The 21497-nt window shown below is 46.7% G+C and overlaps 7 protein-coding genes across 7 annotated transcripts; 2 read left to right on the top strand and 5 right to left on the bottom strand.

The window, feature by feature from the left end:
• Positions 1 to 731: 731 nt before the first annotated feature.
• On the bottom strand, positions 732 to 1373 carry LY89DRAFT_719253 (uncharacterized protein; the record flags this gene model as incomplete). Its single annotated transcript, XM_018218481.1, has 1 exon — positions 732 to 1373. The coding sequence occupies one exon, from the start codon at positions 1371 to 1373 to the stop codon at positions 732 to 734; it is 642 nt and encodes a 213-aa protein (XP_018070912.1).
• Positions 1374 to 2652: 1279 nt separating this feature from the next.
• Positions 2653 to 4296, bottom strand: LY89DRAFT_87034 (uncharacterized protein). The gene has a single exon (XM_018223471.1). It carries the CDS (start codon positions 3990 to 3992, stop codon positions 2787 to 2789), a length of 1206 nt encoding a protein of 401 aa, XP_018070911.1. The 5' UTR covers positions 3993 to 4296; the 3' UTR covers positions 2653 to 2786.
• Positions 4297 to 6347, bottom strand: LY89DRAFT_87033 (uncharacterized protein). The gene is made up of 2 exons (XM_018223470.1): positions 5833 to 6347; positions 4297 to 5768 (listed from the first exon to the last, which is right to left on the bottom strand). The coding sequence occupies exons 1-2, from the start codon at positions 6183 to 6185 to the stop codon at positions 4601 to 4603; spliced, it is 1521 nt and encodes a 506-aa protein (XP_018070910.1). The 5' UTR covers positions 6186 to 6347; the 3' UTR covers positions 4297 to 4600.
• Positions 6348 to 6507: 160 nt separating this feature from the next.
• LY89DRAFT_685490 (DUF1774-domain-containing protein) lies at positions 6508 to 8093 on the bottom strand. The gene is made up of 5 exons (XM_018215098.1): positions 8060 to 8093; positions 7885 to 8003; positions 7590 to 7809; positions 7102 to 7501; positions 6508 to 7053 (listed from the first exon to the last, which is right to left on the bottom strand). The coding sequence occupies exons 2-5, from the start codon at positions 7898 to 7900 to the stop codon at positions 6817 to 6819; spliced, it is 873 nt and encodes a 290-aa protein (XP_018070909.1). The 5' UTR covers positions 7901 to 8003; positions 8060 to 8093; the 3' UTR covers positions 6508 to 6816.
• Positions 8094 to 8864: 771 nt separating this feature from the next.
• LY89DRAFT_685488 (aminopeptidase-like protein) lies at positions 8865 to 10520 on the top strand. The gene is made up of 3 exons (XM_018215097.1): positions 8865 to 9269; positions 9317 to 10060; positions 10108 to 10520. The coding sequence occupies exons 1-3, from the start codon at positions 9087 to 9089 to the stop codon at positions 10339 to 10341; spliced, it is 1161 nt and encodes a 386-aa protein (XP_018070908.1). The 5' UTR covers positions 8865 to 9086; the 3' UTR covers positions 10342 to 10520.
• Positions 10521 to 10785: 265 nt separating this feature from the next.
• Positions 10786 to 12280, top strand: LY89DRAFT_685487 (uncharacterized protein; the record flags this gene model as incomplete). Its single annotated transcript, XM_018215096.1, has 2 exons — positions 10786 to 11277; positions 11418 to 12280. Coding segments are annotated over exons 1-2 (1003 nt in total), but the record flags the coding sequence as incomplete, so codon positions are not given.
• Positions 12281 to 15801: 3521 nt separating this feature from the next.
• LY89DRAFT_647198 (P-loop containing nucleoside triphosphate hydrolase protein) lies at positions 15802 to 20741 on the bottom strand (the record flags this gene model as incomplete). Its single annotated transcript, XM_018211946.1, has 15 exons — positions 20277 to 20741; positions 20122 to 20227; positions 19984 to 20071; positions 19861 to 19935; positions 19326 to 19465; positions 19260 to 19278; positions 18725 to 19085; positions 18420 to 18674; positions 17795 to 18371; positions 17567 to 17739; positions 16985 to 17514; positions 16886 to 16935; positions 16773 to 16838; positions 15880 to 16721; positions 15802 to 15828 (listed from the first exon to the last, which is right to left on the bottom strand). The coding sequence occupies exons 1-15, from the start codon at positions 20595 to 20597 to the stop codon at positions 15802 to 15804; spliced, it is 3630 nt and encodes a 1209-aa protein (XP_018070906.1). The 5' UTR covers positions 20598 to 20741.
• Positions 20742 to 21497: the final 756 nt, after the last annotated feature.

Here is a 21497-nt window from a genome sequence, read left to right as displayed (position 1 = left end):
TAACACCAAGAGAAAGAAAGGAGAGTCGCAATGGGATTGCACCCCTGTATTCATCCCAGTGAACAATTAAGCCGTTTCATTTGGCCGCATTTTTGATCAACTGAAACCGGGCCGTGAGTTCTACTTGGCAGCCTCAACCCATCCACCACGCCTGCCCCCCTTTCAATCCATTCCCACCTACTTCTCGCACCCAAAACTTCCAATTCTTCCTCCCCCTTACGCTCGCGATAACAACAGATAACTTGGAGCAAAGCAAGGGGAACAACAATCTAAGTGGCTAGTGCTGTGAAAGAGAGACAGAATCGAGCGAAAGAAGGGAATTGGAAGTCGATGCTAGGTACCTATTGACTTCAAGGTCAATATGCTTCCTTTCCTTGAGGGATAATGTCCTTATGAAATGCTACCAAAGTAGTGGTTGGCCTTGAGATTCGAATCAATGCATGACGTCTGACAGGGATCGAGAAATGAAGACCTTCACTTCTAAGTTGAAGTTCCCTGGTGGGATGGACGATCCTTTCTTCACAGACAAGATGCATCTTTTGCTAAAGTCTCTACTATTCTCATTCAATCAACTCTCGCCCATGAATTTACTCTCAACGTTGAACTTTGCAAATTTTTTGCTTGGAAGCCCTCTGGCGGGATCATTAGTCTTCATTGCTGCCCTGAACTCGCATTCATTCTTTTCTTCCGTTAAACTCGGTGCACCCATCAAGACCTCCACCACTGGCTCACTACTGAGCAGCCTGTATAGCAAGAGAACTAAGAATCACAATCTCATCCCACTTCCGGCCTCCAAGATCACACAAAATCTCCACATCCCCCATCTTCCCCGGCCAAGTTAGCGGACAATGCATGAACCTCGCAACAATACCACCAGATTCCAGATCAACAAGCTTAAGATGCCGATGGTCGATCTTGTAGGTGAAGGCATCCACCTTTCTCACGAACGCAAATGGACTTTGAGGAATATCGTGGACGTCGTGAGTCATCCTCCATTCGAATAGACGTCTTTCGCCGGTGGGAAGGTCTATGCAGAGCATGTATTGGTTCTTTCCCACCCAGAGTTTCCTCTCCATGTCTTCCCATCTTGGGCACTTAGTTTCTGGGTCGCCGAATGTTAGTTTGATGGTGTTGGTAATCATCGAGAGTCGAGCTGCTCCGACGATTGGGTCCTGTTCGGAACATCCGGAGTGTATGGTTAAGTTGTATTTGTGGTTCTTCGTCTTTATGTTTCCGGTGTGGATTGTGTATAATGCAATCGATGAGCTGGGCTCAAATACGTGGTGAACGTGCCGATTTTTTGAGTTTGCGATAGTATATTGTCGAATTATGTCTGGTATGCCTTCGCTCTTGTCAAGACTTGTTGTCGACATTTGCTGGTAAGCGTCAGGAAGAGGTGGGATTATAAAGAATGGTGGCGATCCTCGATTTGATAGATAGAAGTTAAATGAGGCTCGAAAGACAATCGAGAGGAATCTTCTTTTACTCTTCAGAATGTAAAGTTGGAGCCTGACTGTATATCAATCATGGAATCAGGTAATATCATTGTGCATGAAGGTCAAAAGAGTTTGGATACAAGTGTGTGGGCGCTTGCCCAACTAATCGCGATGTAATAATTTTACATTTGCCAACAAATCTGCTTCGAGATGTTTCAAATAGTCAATGTTGGCTCAAAAATAGCCAGGATTAATCAGGTGGTTGTTGGTGGTCGTAACTTTGGCCTTCAGACGTCCAGGGCGTATGCAATCCAGGTCCAACGGTGATGATCAACGTTTCAGGGGCTCGCGTAAAACGCACCCTATTGTTCGATTTGAGCAGAATCAAAAACTTCGAACAGGAACAGATGCAGAAGCAAAATTTCAACATTAACAAGGCACACACATTGGATGTATTAACAACAGAAGAAGAAGTCCTGACTATAGAACTGCGTACCACGAGAAAAACCTGCGAGACTTGCAAATATGATAAATAAGTGAAGATCTATTATGTCATACATATATACATATACAAATATTTGTTACAGTACAGTACACACTTTTGCAAAACCGTTACTCATCTATCTTCGCTTCTGGTCCGACATCTTGTCGACCATTGCGGCTCCGTTCTTTCGAAATCAAGTATATGTTAAGACTTTTTGTCTGTCCGGGTCAAGGCCACTTTGAGAGCCTCGACCGCCGATGTCATCCAGCTCTTGTTCGTGGAGTCCTCTTGATTCAGATTTCCTGGAGCATCGCCTTGCTGATCTTGTTCGTTGTTTTCAGGGTCCTTCTCAAGCAAGTTTGGATCTGATTGTTTCATACGCTGAGCCTCGGTCACCTTTTCCGTCTCAGATGCGAATTTCTCATCTTGTCCTAGACTCTCGGGATCAAGCGGTCGCTCGGAAGCCCGCCGTCTTGGTTGAGCTCGTTATTTTCAGGCACGTTGTCTTGCAAACCGTACTGATCTTTGGTCGCTTTTTCCACGCCGTCCATGATTTCAGATGGAGCTATCTCATCGTCCTTGACACGATGCCGGGATAGATCCTCAGAGACTGGCGCTTGAGCCCCAGCGTCTCGGTCTTGCTCATTATTTTCGAGGATTTTGTCGTGCAAGTCATCCTCGTCTTGCGATGCTTTTTCCGCGTTGTCCATGATCTCAGATGCGGCTTTATCTTCTTCCCCGATGTCATCTCGACTCAGATCCTCAGAGTCTAACAGTCTTTCTGAAGCAGTGTCTTGACCATCGTTCTCAGGCGCCTGATCATACAAAGCTCGATAGTCTTGCTTCGCATGTTGGTCCTCAACCACTTATCCTACATCTTCCATGAGCTCAGATGCAACTCCTTCATCAGCTCTGCTGGGGTCTGGATTCAGATCCTCAGGATTGAGAGATCTTATTCCGGCGATGTCCTGTTGGTCCTCCGCATCATTTTCAACCGGTTTGTCCTGCATCTGTTGGCCTCCTTGCTTGGTTCGCTGACCTTCGGCGAGCTTTTCCGCATCGTCCGTATTTCCAGGTACAACTTTCTCGTCTTCCCTCATGTTTCCGGTCTCCACTACCTCCACAGATCTCTCATCTTCAGCCACATGCTCAGAACTAACTTCCAACGGAGGAACGTGCTCTTCCTTGGTCTGTCGGGGGCGCACAAAGGTATTCAGATGATTAGTCAGACGTGTCAACGCAGATGTAGATTTTGCCGTGCCAAGAACGATCTCGATATCATCCGCTACCGGATTTTCTGATGCTGGTTGGTGGTTGTCAGAAGTCACTTCGTCTGCAGCGTCTGAATCCATTGAATCAGCAGTCTCCTTTGCAGAATCATGCGCTTCAAAATTCTTGGTTCCATATCCGAGATATCTGCAACCAAGGACACGTCCTTGAAAAAATTTCTGGTCAATTTGACTTTCCATCGCTATCGCCTCAGCTGGGGTATCAAACACCAATGTGGCGTGGAGAGCAAATAATTTCAGACCACGAGGTTTCCTCATATAACATTTGACTGTTTGTGGAATTCGAAACGCATCCCGTAAATTTTGTTCGGCCTCTTTCATAATTCTTTCTCCGGAGGATGGCAGATTGGTGACAATAACGCTGTTTCTCATTGTTTTCCATGTTAACCCAGGGTCTGTAAACTTCATCACAAGTCCCTTCTCTTGCGAGATTCGCAGCGCTTCGTCCAATTCCTCCAGGTCAGGATCCTTTGTGGGATCTGTAATTGACAGCTCATTGGAGACTTGGCTGGAGGACTCTGAAATGCCAGGCTGCTCGTTCGTAGTAACATGCTTCGATCCATGGAGCAGTATCTCAGAGCTGCTTGAAAGAAGCTCATCCGCTTTATGAAACTTCACAAGTTCGATCAAATTGCTTAAAGCCGTCCCAAACTCGTTACCATCAAGATCAGATCGATTGAGAAGCTGCCGAGCAGCCTTCAAGTCTATTCTTGGGTCCATGTAAGAGCACTCGACAAGCTGGCCACTTGGGCCGGAAAATTCGGGGTGCATAGCTGCAACCATAATAGCGGAAGATGGTTTTGTAAAGTATACGAAAATAGAGTTGCTATCAGGAAATCTGTACCACGCTCGCCTTTTGTGAGGATCTCCATATTTCTCACCCCTGACAGAGGAAAGTTTGATGGAAAGCCATCAAGCCTGATCGTATGGCGGGCGGGTAATGCTGATGCGTTTAAAGGCATATGAGTAGGATCGGACTTCAAACGCCGGTCGAGCTCAGCATTCTTCAATGCGTCCACGATCATAGCATGTACAATCGGCTTCAGTCCAGAACCATCGTAAGGGATGTTGTTGAGACGATTTTCGGTTCTGAGGCAGGCAAAGACCACATGGGAATAAAGTTTTTCTAGGTCTACTTCGCTACCTAGATATGTGCACAGTAGTTGATTCCTTTCGCCTTTGATAAAGGCCTTGTGACACCTCGCTGCCTCAAACATAGCTGTGCGAGGGTCAACATGAGTAACAAATGCATAACTGGTATTTTGAGGCTGATGGATCTCAATTGCTCTGAGAAACATAGCACGTAACTGCCATTCGTCCATCTTATGGGGAAGATGCACTCTGATAGTACAGTCGCTAGCGAAGTTCGTAGGCTCCTGAGGAGGTGTCTCTCACACAATTCGTTCGTCTCCCACTTGTGGAGGGGAGTTCAGTTCAACTCCACTGTCCGGTACACATTCGGCAATCCTGATGTTATCCGATTGAACTTCTTCGTGCTGGGACTTCACTTCACCGTCTTCAGAGCTTTTAGTCTGACTTCCAGTAGAGGGCATCTGGTCGGCTAAGATTCTGAGACGACACTGGAGAAGGCCCCATGGACTATCAATGGGCGTATTATCATATCTAGCAATCGCATCGAGTGCTTCTTGCTTACTGTGAAAGAGCACATAGCCACATACCCAATCTGGCCCCCGTTTTCCTGCGATTTGGCAAAAGCCATTGGCCTGGCTTTTGAGGTGAAACATCACGTATCTTAAACGCTCACAAGAGTTTGGTGGCTGAAATGTCGAAGATATAACTTCGACGGTATGATATCGGGTAAGTCTGCCAGGTCCAATTATGTCGACGGCATCCTGGTACCTTTCCTCCAAATTCGTTTCAACCAGAGACCTTTGAACAAAGCATGAGGATGACTTCAAATGTGTACAAGGCCCAATGTGGCCGCGTCTGTATTGATGACCTTCGTTGGCTTGAAAGGTGCTAGCTGCCACATGAGCCTCATACTCAGTCTTGAAGATAGCAATAGCCCATCTGGACATCCCAGAGTCCTCCTTGGGATTCTGTATATGTACGTTGATTGGTCTTGATTGAAAGAGGGAATTGAGTTGTTCTGTCGAAATTTCCGGTGGAAAATCCTCGATGAGAACAGCATTTTCTCGGTGAGATCCATAATGCACCTTCACGATTTGTATGGCACGTGCGTACGCATCAAGGGTCCGCTTCAATGCATCGTTGACAGATGGCAGCATCCCTCCTGGAGTTCCAACTTTGAGATGGCGAGTAGCAAGAGATGAGCTTTGATAATAACGAACACTTGGAGCTGGCGCCGCCGCAATGTCTGCTCCGGTGGGAGCCAGACACACCGCGGTAGCAAAGTCTGTATCATGACTGATGCTTATCTTGACCACTTGCCCGTCTTCTTCTTTCCCGCTTTGTGGTAAAACAATCGCAAGCGGGGCTTTGGAACCCAATGCATCGTCCGGAGGTCGACGAATAATAATATCATGGAAAGTAAGGCGTCCTTCGTGGGCTTTTATGATGGCCTCCTTCGCTGCAAATCTGCGGCATGTCCCATTAGATCTAGTTGTGAAGAAAAACCAGGACTTGAGGGGGAAACGCTCACCTCCCAGCCATGAAAGTAGCTACTTTCGCCAGACTCTTTTCCGCCTCAGGTGTGTCCTGCTCAATCATCCTCTGCAGATGTCTTGCAACAACCTCATCGGAAATGCCTTTGGTCTTCTCGACCACCACTGAACCCTTCTCTCGCTTCCATGCGTGTAATTCCTTCATGTTCGCGACCTTTCTCCATTTCTCAAGAGCATCATCACATCTCGCCTTATTTTCCAATATTTCCTCCGGTCGCAGAACTCGTCTTATGAGGCTGTTGCCATTCTTGCGGGCGAGAAGCTCCCGGATTCGAGAGACAGAGCAAATATCTGTTGCAATTGCGAGGGAAAATGGAAAGGGTTTCGGCATTGTGCTGCTCGTCGTGCATGTGCTCGCGTTTGTGGCCGCATTGTGGTTGTGATGGTGGCAGTACCATACAATCTGCGTGTGAGGGAGAGGGAGACCGTGGGATATTATCTCATTAAAGACTTCATGGGATGGGGATATGCCGTATCATTGCGTATGTTGTGGTTGTCCTGAGAAAAATGTTGGAGCTTTCGTCCTATCCTCGAAAGTTTTTGGAGCTCGGACCACGACATGGGTGTCGGGAACGCTAGAATGACATGAAGTGGGTACTATTTTAGATCACATATATAAACTTCACTCTATCCTTCGAATGCGGCTCTTGATTCTTTCAATTTACGTTTTATTTTTGAAAGTCGAGCATCTCTTCATCAATCATACCCCATGCGAAACTGCAAAACCTGCGAATATACCCTCAAGGCCCCAGATGCACACCATTGTTTGTATCTCCATCGGAAAGCAATTACTTAGAAAAGAATTTTTGTCCCAAACCCCATACTGAAAGAAGCGGAGTGGTATCAAGAATCAGAAAAACAAGTCGTCCCAACGCACTCTTCGCCCTTAATGCAATTTTCGACGGTCTCTAGTCCTCCCTCACCTTCGCACATCTCCCCTTGTAATACTAAGCAGGATTCGCTTAGGCGTCGTCCAAAAGTGGAGCTCTCTCTTGGTCGGATGGTACGACATCTTGCTCTCTCCGGAAGCTGATCTCCTTGCCAAAGATGCCTGGGACGGCAACGAGCAGAGTAGTGATGAAAAGGGTAGCCATAATCGTGAAAGCAAAGATCCACTGGAATGCAATAGCTCTAATGAAGAATTGATGAACACCCAGCGAGGCAGTGATAATGGAAAGTGCGAAGCCCATAGTATAGTCCTGAAACATATGTAAGTATAACTCCGTGGATGATTGCTGAATACGTACCTTGTAGATGACAAGGAAGAACCATCCATAGACCAAGATACCCCAGATGGCGATATTAGCCAGGATGCGAGCAGGTAGCGAATGAGCGTTGACAGCGATGGCTCCATTCCAGTATAAAGCGAAAAATGTCCATGCCAAAGGTCCAGATACGGCTGGAATATGGATCAATCGAGGATGCGTTGCATGACGGAAGTAGAGGGAGGAGAGGTTGAAGAAGTTGATGATCACGATGATCTCAGCAATGACAAAATGTCCGCGGACGAACAGCATGACAAAGGCGAATTGTAGGAGGTTGTTGAAAATGAAGTGGCTTCCGACTCCAGCAGCAGCCTGAACCTTCTCAGTGGACTTGGAGAACAGGTGCCAGAGGTAGGCGATCTGAAAGAGGAAGAGGGCGAGCCTGGTACTGTCAGCAGTGCTTCTTGCTTTGGTATACGGATTGCATTGGCCATGGCCAGAAGTTCGTTCAAAAGAAAGGCGGGGCGTACCAGTACAGAGAGGCCATCAGAGAATTGACAGAGAATGGCGTAGGATAGCGATTATTTTGACCCCAGATCGTGCCTCGCCTGGACACTTTATCATCCTGAGGGACGCCATAGGTATAGTAGATGCTGGTGATGACTGTGAGAAGCCATGTAAGAATCGTCAAGATCTTGTAGGTCCAGACAGCTTGGGCATTGTGGCTCTCGCGATAGGCGAAAGGATTGGCTACGGACGTCAGCTAACTGGAGCATCTCTGAGGCCAAAGAGAACTGGTCTCCAAGCTCGACTGGAATCACTTACCGTCCGAGATAGGCATTTTGATGTTGTTGTACGAGTGGTACCTTTGGCTTCGTGTACGACGTTTGTGTATTTGGGAATTTGAGTTTTAAGGACCTTGATGGTTGCTCAAGGACAGCTGGCTGGTGGTTACCTGTCAAAAAGATGTCTCAGAGGGGAGAGCTCCCTTTTGACTCACCACGAAAACGACGTCACAACGAAACCACTATGCAAATTCACAGATGATTGTTCGCAAAGAGGAAGGAGAATTGAAAAGCAATAAAGAGGGAAGTTCCCTCGCCGTAAGAAAAGCAATCCAAGGCACTCGCAGCTTCCGATTGTGACGTACGAACAGAAAGATGCACGAGGGAATCTTACTGGCCAACACGCTGCAGGTTCCACAGTATGCAGCTCAGCCCACGCGGAAGAGAATTTCCCCGCAAAGAATTGTACACGGTCCTATCGATTATTCATAATACGGCTTGTCTACCCACACCCAGCAAGGTCACACAGCATGAATTGAGAGAGACGCGTTTCATGGGGGGGGGGATGCAACATGTAGATGGCCGCGAATTGAGGGGTGTTGTTGTGCCGATTTGACCTGGTTTGAGTAAGTGCGGGGCAAAACCTGGTCAGCTGTGCATTGCGGATCCTTTGCAATTCCCATGATTTGCATGCAAGAGATTTCTATGTGTAATTTTGCAGTCTCTTACAGAGGTGAGTCTATTCAGCCATCTTTGACAAGAGAGTTGTGCCATTTATCGAAATATGAGACCATTGTCTGTCACACGACAGGAAAAATGAGTGAGACCTCATTGACTTCTCTATCGTTCAATTGTACCCTGATCTGCAGCTTGAAGAACTGGTCCCAGGTTGTCGGAGCCTGGTCCGGGAGCCTGGTCGCCGAGCTGAAGACAATCAAAGCCTGATTCAGATACGAAGAACTTGTATCGAACTGGGTATTTTCAGTCGAGCTCGACTTGGACAGATACATCGATGTATTCCTTATCTCTCCTCTGTATCTTTCAGCTGTTCCTGAATCGTCGTATGAAACATCTCCAACTATGGTCGTCATTTTCATGTATCACCAGCCACCTGTGGCACATTCGGAGCTTGCCGCGGTAGTGGCGCCGCGTATCATCGTAGCCCTGCTGCTATCATCTATCTACAGGGACAAGTAAACAGTGCTTTCTATCTCTCATTATCAAAACAAATCCATCTACAATATGAAGTTCTCCACGGTCTCACTACTAGCTCTGTCTGCGGCAGCTGTCAATGCTCGATTTATTGAAGCTCACGAACAGGACCAAGTGGTGATCAGCAATGTCAAAGCCGAGAAGTACCTTATTGAACTTGCTCCTGGAGAGACAAGATGGGTGACTGAGGATGAGAAGTGGGAGCTACGACGAGTGAGCATTCTTCGGGATGTACTCGAATTATACTGATGATAGTGCAGAATGGCCAGAACTTCATGGACATCACGACCACCCAAGACCTCGGAGCACTCAAAGCGTCATCGAAGAAGGAACCCAAGTTCCCAGCTAAAGTAGCATACAGTAAGGACCTCAAGCCAATGTTCAAAGAGCTCGATAAGAAGAATATGGAAAAGAACCTCGAGAAGTTTACTTCCTTCCATACCCGATACTACAAGTCCGATTACGGCAGACAATCGTCGGAGTGGTTGCTAGAGCAGGTCAAGAAGATGATCAAGGATTCTGGAGCAGACAAATATGGAGCTGCGGCAGAGCCATTCGAGCATCCTTGGGGACAAAACAGTATTATTGCGACGATTCCAGGGAAGCACAATAGCACGGTCGTCGTGGGAGGACACCAAGATAGCATCAACCTCTTCTTCCCCTCCTTCATGTCCGCGCCAGGTGCTGATGACGACGGAAGCGGAACTGTAACGATTCTCGAAGCTTTCCGAGTCCTTCTCAAGTCGGAGGATATCATCAAGGGCAAGGGAGAAAACACTGTTGAATTCCACTGGTACTCTGCCGAAGAAGGTGGGCTTCTCGGAAGCCAGGCCATCTTCTCAGAATACGAGAAGACGGGCAGGGATGTCAAAGCCATGTTGCAGCAAGATATGACTGGATATGTGCAGGGTACGCTTGATGCTGGCAAACCCGAGAGCGTGGGAGTCATCACCGATTTCGTGGATCCTGCTTTAACCGAATTCATCAAGGAGGTTGTGACTGAGGTAGGCATATCCCGACCTTTTGTTGGTCATTGCTAATGATTTGTTAGTATTGCGAAATTCCGTACATTGAGACGAAGTGTGGATATGCATGCTCAGATCATGCTTCTGCTTCCAAGGCTGGGTATCCTTCGGCTTTTGTTATTGAGTCTGCGTTCGCGGATTCTGACAAAAAGATCCATACTTCGGACGATACTATCAAGTATCTCAGCTTTGATCATATGCTTCAGCACGCCAGGTTGACTTTGGGACTTGCTTATGAGTTGGCGTTTGCGAAGTTGTGAGAGGACAACAAGATCTTGTAACAGCAAGAAGTTATGATGCTATTCTGCCGGGCTGAATATGCAGCAGCGTCCTGCAGAACTTGCAATACATGGCAGAAGTGCCACAAATGACAGTGATCGCTCGTCAGGCTATGTACATTAGCAGGACTCCAAATGCGATGTCTCTGCAGATATTGAAAGCTTGCATCACTGCCTAATGAATCGTGAGCTAACCTTGCCTGTGATCAAAGCCGCAGACATTTCGGCAACTGCATGTTCCTTCCACTGCATATCAACTCATTCATGTACCCATCCACACTTATAATTCGACTCATCCTTACAGTCATACATGGATCTTGAAGGCCGCCTCTGAATGGCTGGATCGCTGTGACCGTGCACGATACGATTATGCAATGGACTTAGACTAAGTGGGAGCTTCCGGCTTATCGCGAGATGCACCATCCATTACTCCTCTCCTTTGCAATTCCCCAGTCCTTCATCCCTTTCATCTCTTCAGGCAAGAGATCATCTTTCATCGCATCTTCCAGCTCTTACTTCCATCCTACTTTACCTTTCTCTTTGTGAGCAGTCATACATAATATCAGAAGTCTGATAACCAAGACGCGACAATGGCAATCTACTCCTCAGTCCCACCACCTGCCCAAGCTCCTGCAGCTGCCCCCGCGCAGCCGGGAATCGATATCGAATCCTGGACCATCTCGGCTCTGGAATCTCTCTCCGTTTCTCCATCTGCGAGAGGAACAGGCGTTACTCTATCCATCCCCCTCGATGCCGCCGCGAAACGCGACCTCCAAGATGCGTCGGAAAAGGATACGCGTGACAAGGTCCACACTGTGTACAAACGCAAAGAGCCGCTGAGAAGGGACAGCCAAAAGCGGAGAGAAGCTCTCTTGAAGGGCAAAGAAGGCAGCAGGAGACGACAACGCTGGGAGAATGGTGAGTTATGTCCCTACACCAACCATACATCTGCAACTCTCTTGAACGAAAGGGAGGATCGAGGACAAGAGTCACAACGCCATACTGGCACAGAGGAACCTGCCAGTGCGACGACTATACGGACTCTAACACCCCCATAGATCAACTCCTCCACGTCCCCAACGCCCAACCACCCCTCCCCTCCGACTGGGCTCCTCACCCTACGTACCCCGTCCACAACGTCCCATACTACCTGGCGCCGCTCTGGGACGCGGGAATCCGCCACCGCGCCGAGGAAATCGCTGCGCAGAAGAAACTCGCCGCAGCGCAACGAGCGGGCTTCAGCGAGAGCTCTCCCAGCAAAGGACGCGTGCCTCAAGACTTGCGCCAGAAACTGAAGAAGAGCAAGGGTGCTAAGACTTTACTCCAGGACCTTGAAATGGAGGTTAGGAAATTCGTCAAGGAGTACGAGGCGCGGGAATATAAGCTTTTGAATAAGAACAAGGATCAGGACTCAGAGGTTGATTCTGAGGATGAGGAGATTGTGTTTATTGGGAGGGATGCGAATGGGAACGGGATCACGATGTCGGATGAGGTGAAGGATGTCATGGAGGAGGAGTTGGAGAGGGAGAAGAAGGTTTATGAGGGCTTGGTGGGCACGCCTGAGGGCAGTTTTGCAAGGTGGTTGGTTCATTGCGTGGCGGGGTATTATGGGTTGAGTAGTCGGAGTGTGACTGTTGGAGTCAGAAGAGAAGCCTATGTGGGGATCAGGGAGATGAGGAGTGGTGTGGAAGGTGTGGAGGGAAGGGAGATGCCGAGACCGCTTTGGGGGTTGATTTGAGTGTTCTTCTCCTTAGTACGAGAGGTTTGGCTATCAGTGCCTGAATGATTTGCTTTTATTTGAGATGTTTTTTGTTTGAGTATGTTGCTTGAATTCAGATTTGTTGTAAGATTATACATACATTTATAGATTATAGATCTAGAAGTCTGTTGGGTCTAATATATATTCACACTTGCATTCAACATCAAGTTCTAAAACATGCTATCGGACGTCATAAACTATCCCATGTCTTCATCTCATTCACGACAGACCGTTCGCTCAATTCCTCCTCCCCTCCCTATATCTTCAACATCTCACTTCCTTCACATTCCAGCTCAAACCAACCCGAATCAAACATGGACGAATACCCAAACCCATACGGATGGCAAAACCCACAGGAAAACGCAACATATTGGGAGACATGGCGCTGCTGCGGTGGTAACGGAAACTGGGTACTCAACCCTCCTCCATTGTTATCTCGTACTGAGCTAACGTTCTGTATATAGTGCGGAAATGCTAATCCAAAGTGGCTCGAGTGGTGCGAATGTCGGCACCACAGGTGTGGAGGGTGCTGGAGGTATTGATGAGATGGGGGAGGAGGGAGGAGGAGAGTTGGAATGAGGAAACGTGTGAGAGATAGATAGGTATATTATAATTGATGCATGGTTTATGTTGATATATAGGGGATTGTGCTAAGTGATGGTGAGGTTCAGGTTGAATACCCCTTTTCGTTAAGCGAGACGAGGGGTGTGCAATTTTGCGTCGAGTGAAGTAAACTTGGAAGGTTTCGACGCTCTGGATTATGTCAAAACATGATCTTTCGAATAATTATACTTGGGTTCATTGATGATTAGACCCAGGCTCCTGATTCACTGCTTCCTCAACGCCTTTAATCACGACTCGTGACTGATATGGGGCCTCTCGACGTGATTGAGTCGAATACTTCTATTGATTCGAATCGTAATGCAGTGATTCGATTTTTGAGTTGATTAATATGCCTCGGTCTCTAATCTGGTCTATAAATTAAGCTCTCATTTGTATGAGATGCAGACTCCACTCCGGGACTTTCGTCGATCAACCAAACACCACAACACAGAAACCAAGCAATGTGTCTCTCCATCACCACAATCCTCGAGTGTAAGTGCGAATACTACACAGGGAAAACTTGCGGCCGTTGGGAAGGAAGATATGCAAAATGCCCATATGGGGTGGAAGAAAAGACAGTGAAGACATCCTTGAGATGCATTCCGCACGGGGGGACGGTACTTTTACGTTGTGTTGCGACGTTGTGCTGGCCGGGAATTCGGAGCTAGACTCTGGGGAGGAAATGGGATCGTGGTATGGGCATTCAGATCTGGTCAACTTTGGGGTTGTCCTTTGTTGTTGAGGGAGTTTTTCTGTTTAGAGAGTAGAACATTGCTAGTATTGTGCTATCAGTTCAATATTTAGCTACTATCTACCATCTCGTACGACTTTGAATGGTTACTGAAAGTTCCAACTCCAGCCAGTGAACATCCCATTCTAAGGAGCAGAAACGGAACGCTCATGACTCAAGGCCAACTTCTCTTTCGAAATATAAAGCATCTTATTCACTTTCTGACCTTCTCCGTCCAACCTAAGCCCAGTGGATGGAAAATATCGTTTAGTGGTGATGAAGTTCGTATTGAATGCCTTTGTCATTAAGCGAACAAAGGGATGAGCAGGAGGACGAGCACATAGGCAAAGATATCGCTACACAAAACTAAATCATTCGCTTTGGATTCAAATACATAAAATAATCACAAGATTTCTTCCTCCCCTCGAGTCAGACAGAAGAATCGTAGCAATCAGCTTCCGCAGAAACATCCGATACCTGCACCAGCTCAATGCCCACAATTGTAGCAAGTCCCGTCATGAGTTGCAGGAGTGTGGACACATCCACGGGAACACCTATCGCAGCAATAATTTCCTTGGTCTTCTAGACCTCAATTAGTCAGTTTGTTCTCCGATATCTGACAAAACTGCTATAATCAAGTCATGCTCACCAGGTGCGCGCTTTTTCTCCCCATTAGGGAATTGTTCATCTACAACAAAATCAGTAAACATTACCAGTAAGATACCTCATTATGGATACTTACGGTACAGGCAGACTTGAAGAAATCTTTTGGTACCAAGATCATAATTAACACTTTCGCGACAATCACCTACGACGCAAGTATCTAATACATTAACTTAGCATTGGATGGGAAGTGGATTCGATTCAATACTCACGGCTTGGACAGTAATGGTGAATCGTGTCTTTGGACATGTTTGTACACGGAGGGAAGCTGACCAGTTGGCATTTCCAAGTCCCGTTTCCGTCAGCTGCGTAAGCCATGATTTCGTTCGGCTTTGGAGTGTTGATGCTCAAGATTTAGACGAAATTCTTTTCTTGTAAGCAATGAAGAGCGTGCGAATGGAAAGAGCAATGTGCGAAAACTCTCTCTGATTTATGTACTTGCTAACGAATGATTATGAGGGATTATATTTACCCCCACTCGCCTTCAACCCGATGAGGCTCTCGATGGGGCCGCTATGCATACTCTTGATCGGTTTTGTCTCTATCCGGGTGCGATTCCGTTGTGGCTTGTTAATGTAGAGTTCTGGGCCAATCAATCGACTGAGTGTCTCATCCGCATCGCATTTGAACGGAGATGGAAGCAATTGAGGATTTTGAGACCAAAATAGCATGGACAGCACTAAGAAGTTCACAGATCTGACCTTGGCCAATAAGACAAGAACGGATGTCTCAGAATGGAATCTTAAACCGAATATATTTCAAGAGCTCCACAACTATAAGCAAGCTTGAGCATAAAATCTCGAAAACTAATGAATCATTAAAATACAAGTAACGTTGGAAAATGTTAGATAAAAAATTGGCAGCCAATCTCGAGGTGAACGAGCGGGGGTGTTATCTGCAAGATTGGGATTCTGTGTTGGTAAACCACTCTCTAGCAACAATCACGATCACCAGTTATTCACCGCTTATTAACTTGTAGGTACTGTGATGATTAGGTACTTGACCTGGGTCTCCATTCAGAGATTCATACCACCAGTACCTCACGTCAATTCCATAAAAAGTGTTCAACATTCGCGCACCCACAAAACAACATCTTATCAAAACTCCTAAGAACAACATATCTTCCTCGTCATCCGCCAAACCGATAATCAATCTAATTTGTATCATTGAAAGAACTCGCTTCCCTTGCGGCTGTCGGTATGAGAGGACTTGGGAACGTTGCAAGCAAATTCCAAGAGGCATCGATTCAAGCAATTGCATGGTGCATAGTTACGTCTTGAAACTCGAAAGACCGTTCTTCTTCAAATGCAACCAGTCTGAGCATGGCGGGAAGATCCATGATTTGGGCTTGATGAAGACGTCGTTCACCTCATGGTTGAAAACGCCACATCTTGGCCTCCTGCGCTATCCACGGAAAAATACTTGGGATGATCTAATAGATGGTGCGGGTTGAGAACTCTTGAGTGAGCTTGGCTGGTAGAGAATTGGTCCTGTTGTTAGTCAAGTCAGGTACCAGCACAAATGCATGATAATCCCTGTAGATCATTCTTCACTAAAAAAAGTATTGCAGTGCCACCTTATGGTAAATCCATTCAAAATCTATATGCCAAAAAGTATTCACAAGAAATTCAAAGACGAATAAATGAAACAGAACGAGCGATCTCTCTCGAGACATCCGTCCTCATGCTCATCTGTCAAGAGCTTGTGATTGGCACTGAAAAAAAATTAGTCTATGACTTGTCGATTAGTACACGGGAAGACTTACCATCTGATAATACAAACCCCTGCTTCTCAACAACGCAGCATGAGTCCCTTTCTCAACCACCCTCCCATCCCCAATCACGAAAATGACATCAGCATTCTGGACAGTAGCAAGTCTGTGAGCAACAACCACCATAGTCCGACCTCGACCCGTCTTCTCAAAGACAGCTTGAACGGATTTTTCGGTTTCAGAGTCAAGATTCGACGTTGCTTCATCGAGGAGCAAGACTCTTGGATTTCTGATGAGTGCGCGTGCAATGGCGAGTCGTTGCTTCTGGCCACCTGAGAGCGCGACACCTTTCGTTCCAACTTCTGTGTCATAGCCTTCTGGTAAGGATGAAATGAAGTCGTGTATCTCGGCATCACGACATGCTTGTCGAAGAACCTCGTCTGGTGTGGTATGTTCATCGACACCAAGAAGGATGTTATCCCGAATGGAGCCTTCGAAGATTGAAGCTTCCTGTGCGACAAGAGAAATTGACTTTCGATAGTCTACCAGATTCAGATCATTGATATCAGTACCGTTATACATAATTCTTCCAGTCTGGCAACGATAGAACCTCTCAAGTAGAGAGATGATGCTGGTCTTTCCAGAGCCGGAAGGGCCGACTAAAGCTGCGAATTGACCTTTCTCGATCGTCATGTTCAAGCCTTGTAGGACTGGGACATCACGAGTAGGATATTTGAAGAAGACGTTCCGAAGCTCGAGTTTAACTCCCCGAGTCGTTGAGTGTTTCTCTTCGTCTTCGGTTTCGTCGAATTCCAGTGGCATCTTGTCTTCTTCTTTGTCGCCTCTTTGTCTCATACTTCTAATCCTATTTGCTGCTGCTGATGCTTGTGCAATGTCTGTTGATGGTGTTAGCTAAATATTATCTGGTGCGGGGTAATGTGCCATACTTGGGCCAAAACTCAGCCATTGACCAGCACTTATGCTGCCTTGCACAACTGCTAAATATATGACCACTATATAGTCATTAGCATCTTCTAGAATACTCGCAAATGAAACTTACGGTATTGGAAAGGCCAGTACTCGTAGGTAGCAAGAAGTCTCCCTCCATACCTAGCTTTCGTCAAATCAGGGGTTTCTCGCTTAGGCGGAGCGGACTTACCACAGCACGAACGCCATGCACAGTAAAGCAATACTATCGCTCATCGCAAACACCAGTGTAGAGAACCTGGCTTTATGGAAGGCTTCTTTGATATGAGTCTGAAGTAACTTCTCGTATCTGCCGCAAATCTCATCTTCAAGTGTGAGCGCCGTCACAGTTCTGATGGCACCAATTGATTCAGTGGCGAACTTTGCGCTCTCTGCAAAGACTTCGAAGTTCATCTTCTCGAATTGGGTCTCGTAACGGATTCGAAAGAAGCCTGCCGCGAGAATGATGGGCATTGACGAGCAGACGGTCACGAGCGTGAGCTTCCAACCAAAGTAAAACGACATGGCAATGCAGCCCACGACATTAAAGATTGAGATGAAGACGAATGCCATATTGATGCCGAGTAGCTGTTGAAGTTGTGTGGGATCATTGGCCATACGGCCTGTGAGACTACCGATGGAGTTCTCTTCTTCGTCGTAATAAGCGACCGGTTTGTGAAGAACGTTTTCAAAATACTCTTTTCGATAGGCCGAGGTGATGTGCTAGATATATCAGTGGTCAAGTGAGAGTAGTGTCAAGGAAACTAGCACTTACATATGATACAGTATTCGAAGACCATCCTAGCACAAAATAACTGACCCCCACGCCCGCTGCCAGGACGGTGAACATCAAGCACCACCAATCAGTCTGCTGTTTAAGATACCAGCCCCAGAAGCTGAAGACTGATATTAACTTTGCAAATAAGAATGATTGGAGTGGAAATGCAGCTAGAATCTCCCATCAGCACGAAGTTTTTCCTGCCACTCGAATGATCAGACTTACCTCCTGCCCCGAAACTCGCTAACAGCATCAACAGATACCAAGGCCAATGTGACTTTTGTTCCAGCAACAAAGAGCCGAAGCTTCCAAAGAAGCCTCTCTTCTCATATTCAGGTTCTTCAAACAGCTTGTTATATGCCTCAAGCTCCACGCTAAACTTATCTAGCACTAGTATTTTCCTATGTTCGGTATCGAAATTGATCCACTCCATATCTTTCTTTTCTTCCACACCCAAAGAAAGATGTTGCGCGTTAGCAAGAGCATAATAAGCTCCCTCACGATCAGCTAATAGCTCGGTATGAGTTCCTTGCTGGACGACTTTGCCTTTCTTCAACACCACGATATTATCAGCTTTCATGATCGTGGATAAGCGATGGGCGATCATGATGGTGGTTCTGTTCTTCGACACTTTATCGAGAGCTGCTTGCACGATTTTCTCGCCCCGAACATCGATGGCACTGGTAGCCTCATCGAGGATCAAGATCTTGGGCTGTTTAACGATACTTCTTGCAATTGCTAGTCTCTGGCGTTGGCCACCGCTGAGCTTGATTCCTGCATCTCCGCATTGGGTGTCGTATCCCTGAAACTTGTTACTAATGATCACGGAACAGCAGGTATAGGAACATACATCTGGGAGACGAGTAATAAATTCATCTGCAAAAGCTTCCTTACAAGCGTACTCCACAAGCTCTCGTTTCTTTTCCTCGGTCTCGTGTTCCCATTCGGTGCCGATGAGGCCATATTCTACGTTCTTGAATATAGTGTCATTGAACAAGAACGGCTCTTGCTGCACGAGACCAATCTGAGATCTCCACCATTTAAGATCGATTTTATGTAGTTGAGTTCCGGCTGTAGTGATGGTGCCAGTTCGGAAGAAAAGAGTCTAAGACGAATTTAGTCAGTGGTATTTATGATGTCAGGCATTCGACTCACCAGGATATTCTCAGCCAGGTCTCCATCAAGCTCGTACCATCGCTCGATAAGTCCTACGATCGTACTCTTTCCAGAACCAGAAGGGCCGACAATAGCAGTCATTTTGCCTGCTGGAAAGCGTAGAGTCACATCATCAAGAACTTTGACATCGGGTCGGATCGGATATGCAAAGTTGACATTCTCAAGGACGATATCTTCTGATGCAGTTGCCTCAGGGGGCTTGAGGTTCCCGAATTTCGGAAGTGGATGGTCAATGATTGTGAAAAATATACTAGCTGAGCTAGCTGAGCGAGCAGCCGCGGAAATTGGTGTAGCAATGCTACCGATCGACATTGTGATGGTCATAATGGACATTAAAACACTGACCTTCATCAGTTGAGAAACTCGAAAATCAGTAGGAAATACTCACATAATCATAGTAACGACGCTATGGATTTTCCATTCCATATACAGGTGGATGGCGTACCAAAAAGAAAGGGCAAAAGTTCTGCAAATAGGTTAGAAATGTTGGTAGAAGGGTTAAAATCAACCTTACGCATGAATGGCAAAGAACACTTGAACTGTCAGCGATAATAATGGCAGGATCTAAAGCTTGACTTACCAGGAGCTTGTTGCATCGCAACCCAAGGAGACATCATGAGGCCTCTTCGCTTCGACTCATCGACCCAGCTCGCGTATCGCTTAGCCATCTTTCCCTCAGCACCACAAGCAGCGACCATCCTGATCGATGAGAAAACTTCACTCGCAACACCAGATGTCATCCGGTCAGCATGCTCGACTTCTTTCGACTTCTTCACCAGAAAAGGGATAGTAGCACTATAAAATATAGTAATGAACAGTAAACCACTACTAGTCACGAGCGTGAGACGCCAGCTATACTTGAAAGCTATGACTAGTGCTGTAACGACAAGAGAGGTGCTTTGAAAAAGCATGGAGAGGCGGTCTGAGATACCGATTTGGAGAATATTGGCGGTGATGGTTATTATGGCAGATGTTTGACCCGGAGGTATGGCATCGAGTACTGAGATAGGTTGGGCAAAAAGAGCTCGCATGTATGCTAATCTCATCGCTGCTGAGATTCGGAGACTGATCATGCGGAATCCAAGCTTTTTGTTTGTCAGCGTCCTTTCATCAACTCTGAGATGTACAAACTTACAATTGCGACGTAGTCAAGAAACAGTCTGCCAATGAAGAGATACACCATGTAAAGTCTGAGATCCGATTAGCATCATATTGACATAATAGAATTCGATGCTTACACATTTTTGTTGATCGTATGCGTGAACATAGCTGTTGTCTCGCCGGACCATGGGTTGTAATGTGCTCCAAAGGCGCCGACAAGCTGACCTATGCCAAGAGCTTAGCAATTGAGAAGAAAAACATGCTGTTTCACTCACCAAATACCACGTTCATCAGAGGAAGTGTTACACCCGTACATATCGAGCAGAATATTGCACCAGCCAGCATGAACCTATCTTTTGTCGTTGAATATGAGAAGATCCGCTGTCATGAGTGTCAGCAGAGTCGCTCTCACGGAGGCTTTTCTACTTACGAAGAAATGCGAGAATGCAACTTTGTACTCGGCCGTACTAAAAACCTTCTTCTTCGCCACCTTTGGAGGATCTGGTATCTTTTTCTCCTCTTCCGCTCCATGATTTTCAAGCTCGGGCTCAGGAGACACAGGAAGCGTTGCTGATGTTGACCATGGTGTCGGAGAGATTTCTTCTGTTCGATGATTTTCGTTCGCAGCTACAGATGGGCCTTTCTCTTGGACTTCGGGCTCCAGAGAGACTGGCAGAGTTGCTGAAGTTGACCATGGATTCGGCAACGGCGGAGTGGCAGGTCTATCATCGTCTGGTGGTGTCTCCGACATCGTCTCGTTACGGGTATCACTTGCTATCTCAGGATCATGAAGTCCATTCTCGATATCGGCGTCCTCAAAGAATCGTAAGGTCGCCGACGGTGACCATGGATGAGAGGAGTCTGAAGTTACTGGACGGCTTTGCGCCGGTCCGTCATCGATCACTTCGTTTTCCATGACCATAATGAGATGCACTACATCTCCCACGCACGGAAGAATTACTTCAACGAAAGCATCTCCAGAATCACGGCAAGAGACAACGTGGATCAAATTCAGTCATCAAAAAAACGCAACCGGGTAAAGAGAAATCGGACGATGGTACAATCAGGAGGAACTTCTGGAAGAGGACAACTGCACCTGCCTCTCAGGCACACTATATGAAGCTGCTGGCAGAAAGAATGTTGCTCTTTAATCTATCGGATAAGAAAAGATAGCGCCAGGTACAAGCGATTATGCAGCAAGGTAGCTCCGGGAGAACATTCCAAGTTTCTCGCCACCGCGCACCTGCAGGGTACTATCAATGATAAGGCTTGTTGATCTTGCTATAGATTGTAAGATGAACGTGGATGCCAGTTACCCCTGCATCTGGCAGAAGTCGTGCAGCTGGGTTTCCCCGCTCGGCAGCGTCCACCCCCACTATAAATTAAACAAGCCACATGTAATGCTATACAACGGCCCCAATCAATTCTTCGATCCGCACCAGACGCCACACTCGTGAGAACTGGTATTGGAGGTAAATCTCATGCTTGTATTAAGCAATATCAAGGTGAGATCTTTCCATTGTAGTGTTCAGCCTGAAACGAAACTCCGTTTGTCCGTCAAATTACACCGAAGGTTGGTATCGGCTTACAGTACAGTCTTTCACTGCTCTTGTGACTCTTTCAATACATTGAGAGAAGATACTGGACATTG

This window comes from Mollisia scopiformis, assembly GCF_001500285.1.
Source record: "Mollisia scopiformis unplaced genomic scaffold LY89scaffold_13, whole genome shotgun sequence".
In the NCBI taxonomy this organism is placed as follows: domain Eukaryota; kingdom Fungi; phylum Ascomycota; class Leotiomycetes; order Helotiales; family Mollisiaceae; genus Mollisia; species Mollisia scopiformis.
This window is presented reverse-complemented; position numbering and strand designations above follow the sequence as displayed.

Excerpts from the sequence above, each read along its gene's own strand:
- LY89DRAFT_87034 (XM_018223471.1), bottom strand. The coding sequence starts at position 3,992 with ATGGTTGCAGCTATGCACCCCGAATTTTCCGGCCCAAGTGGCCAGCTT.
- LY89DRAFT_87033 (XM_018223470.1), bottom strand. The coding sequence starts at position 6,185 with ATGCCGAAACCCTTTCCATTTTCCCTCGCAATTGCAACAGATATTTGC. Across the intron at positions 5,769-5,832 it reads GCTACTTTCATGGCTGGGAG|ATTTGCAGCGAAGGAGGCCA; the intron begins GTGAGCGTTTCC and ends GACATGCCGCAG.
- LY89DRAFT_685490 (XM_018215098.1), bottom strand. Across the intron at positions 7,502-7,589 it reads CTGATGGCCTCTCTGTACTG|GCTCGCCCTCTTCCTCTTTC; the intron begins GTACGCCCCGCC and ends TGACAGTACCAG. Across the intron at positions 7,054-7,101 it reads TCTTCCTTGTCATCTACAAG|GACTATACTATGGGCTTCGC; the intron begins GTACGTATTCAG and ends CATATGTTTCAG.
- LY89DRAFT_685488 (XM_018215097.1), top strand. The coding sequence starts at position 9,087 with ATGAAGTTCTCCACGGTCTCACTACTAGCTCTGTCTGCGGCAGCTGTC. Across the intron at positions 9,270-9,316 it reads AGAAGTGGGAGCTACGACGA|AATGGCCAGAACTTCATGGA; the intron begins GTGAGCATTCTT and ends ATGATAGTGCAG. Across the intron at positions 10,061-10,107 it reads TCAAGGAGGTTGTGACTGAG|TATTGCGAAATTCCGTACAT; the intron begins GTAGGCATATCC and ends ATGATTTGTTAG.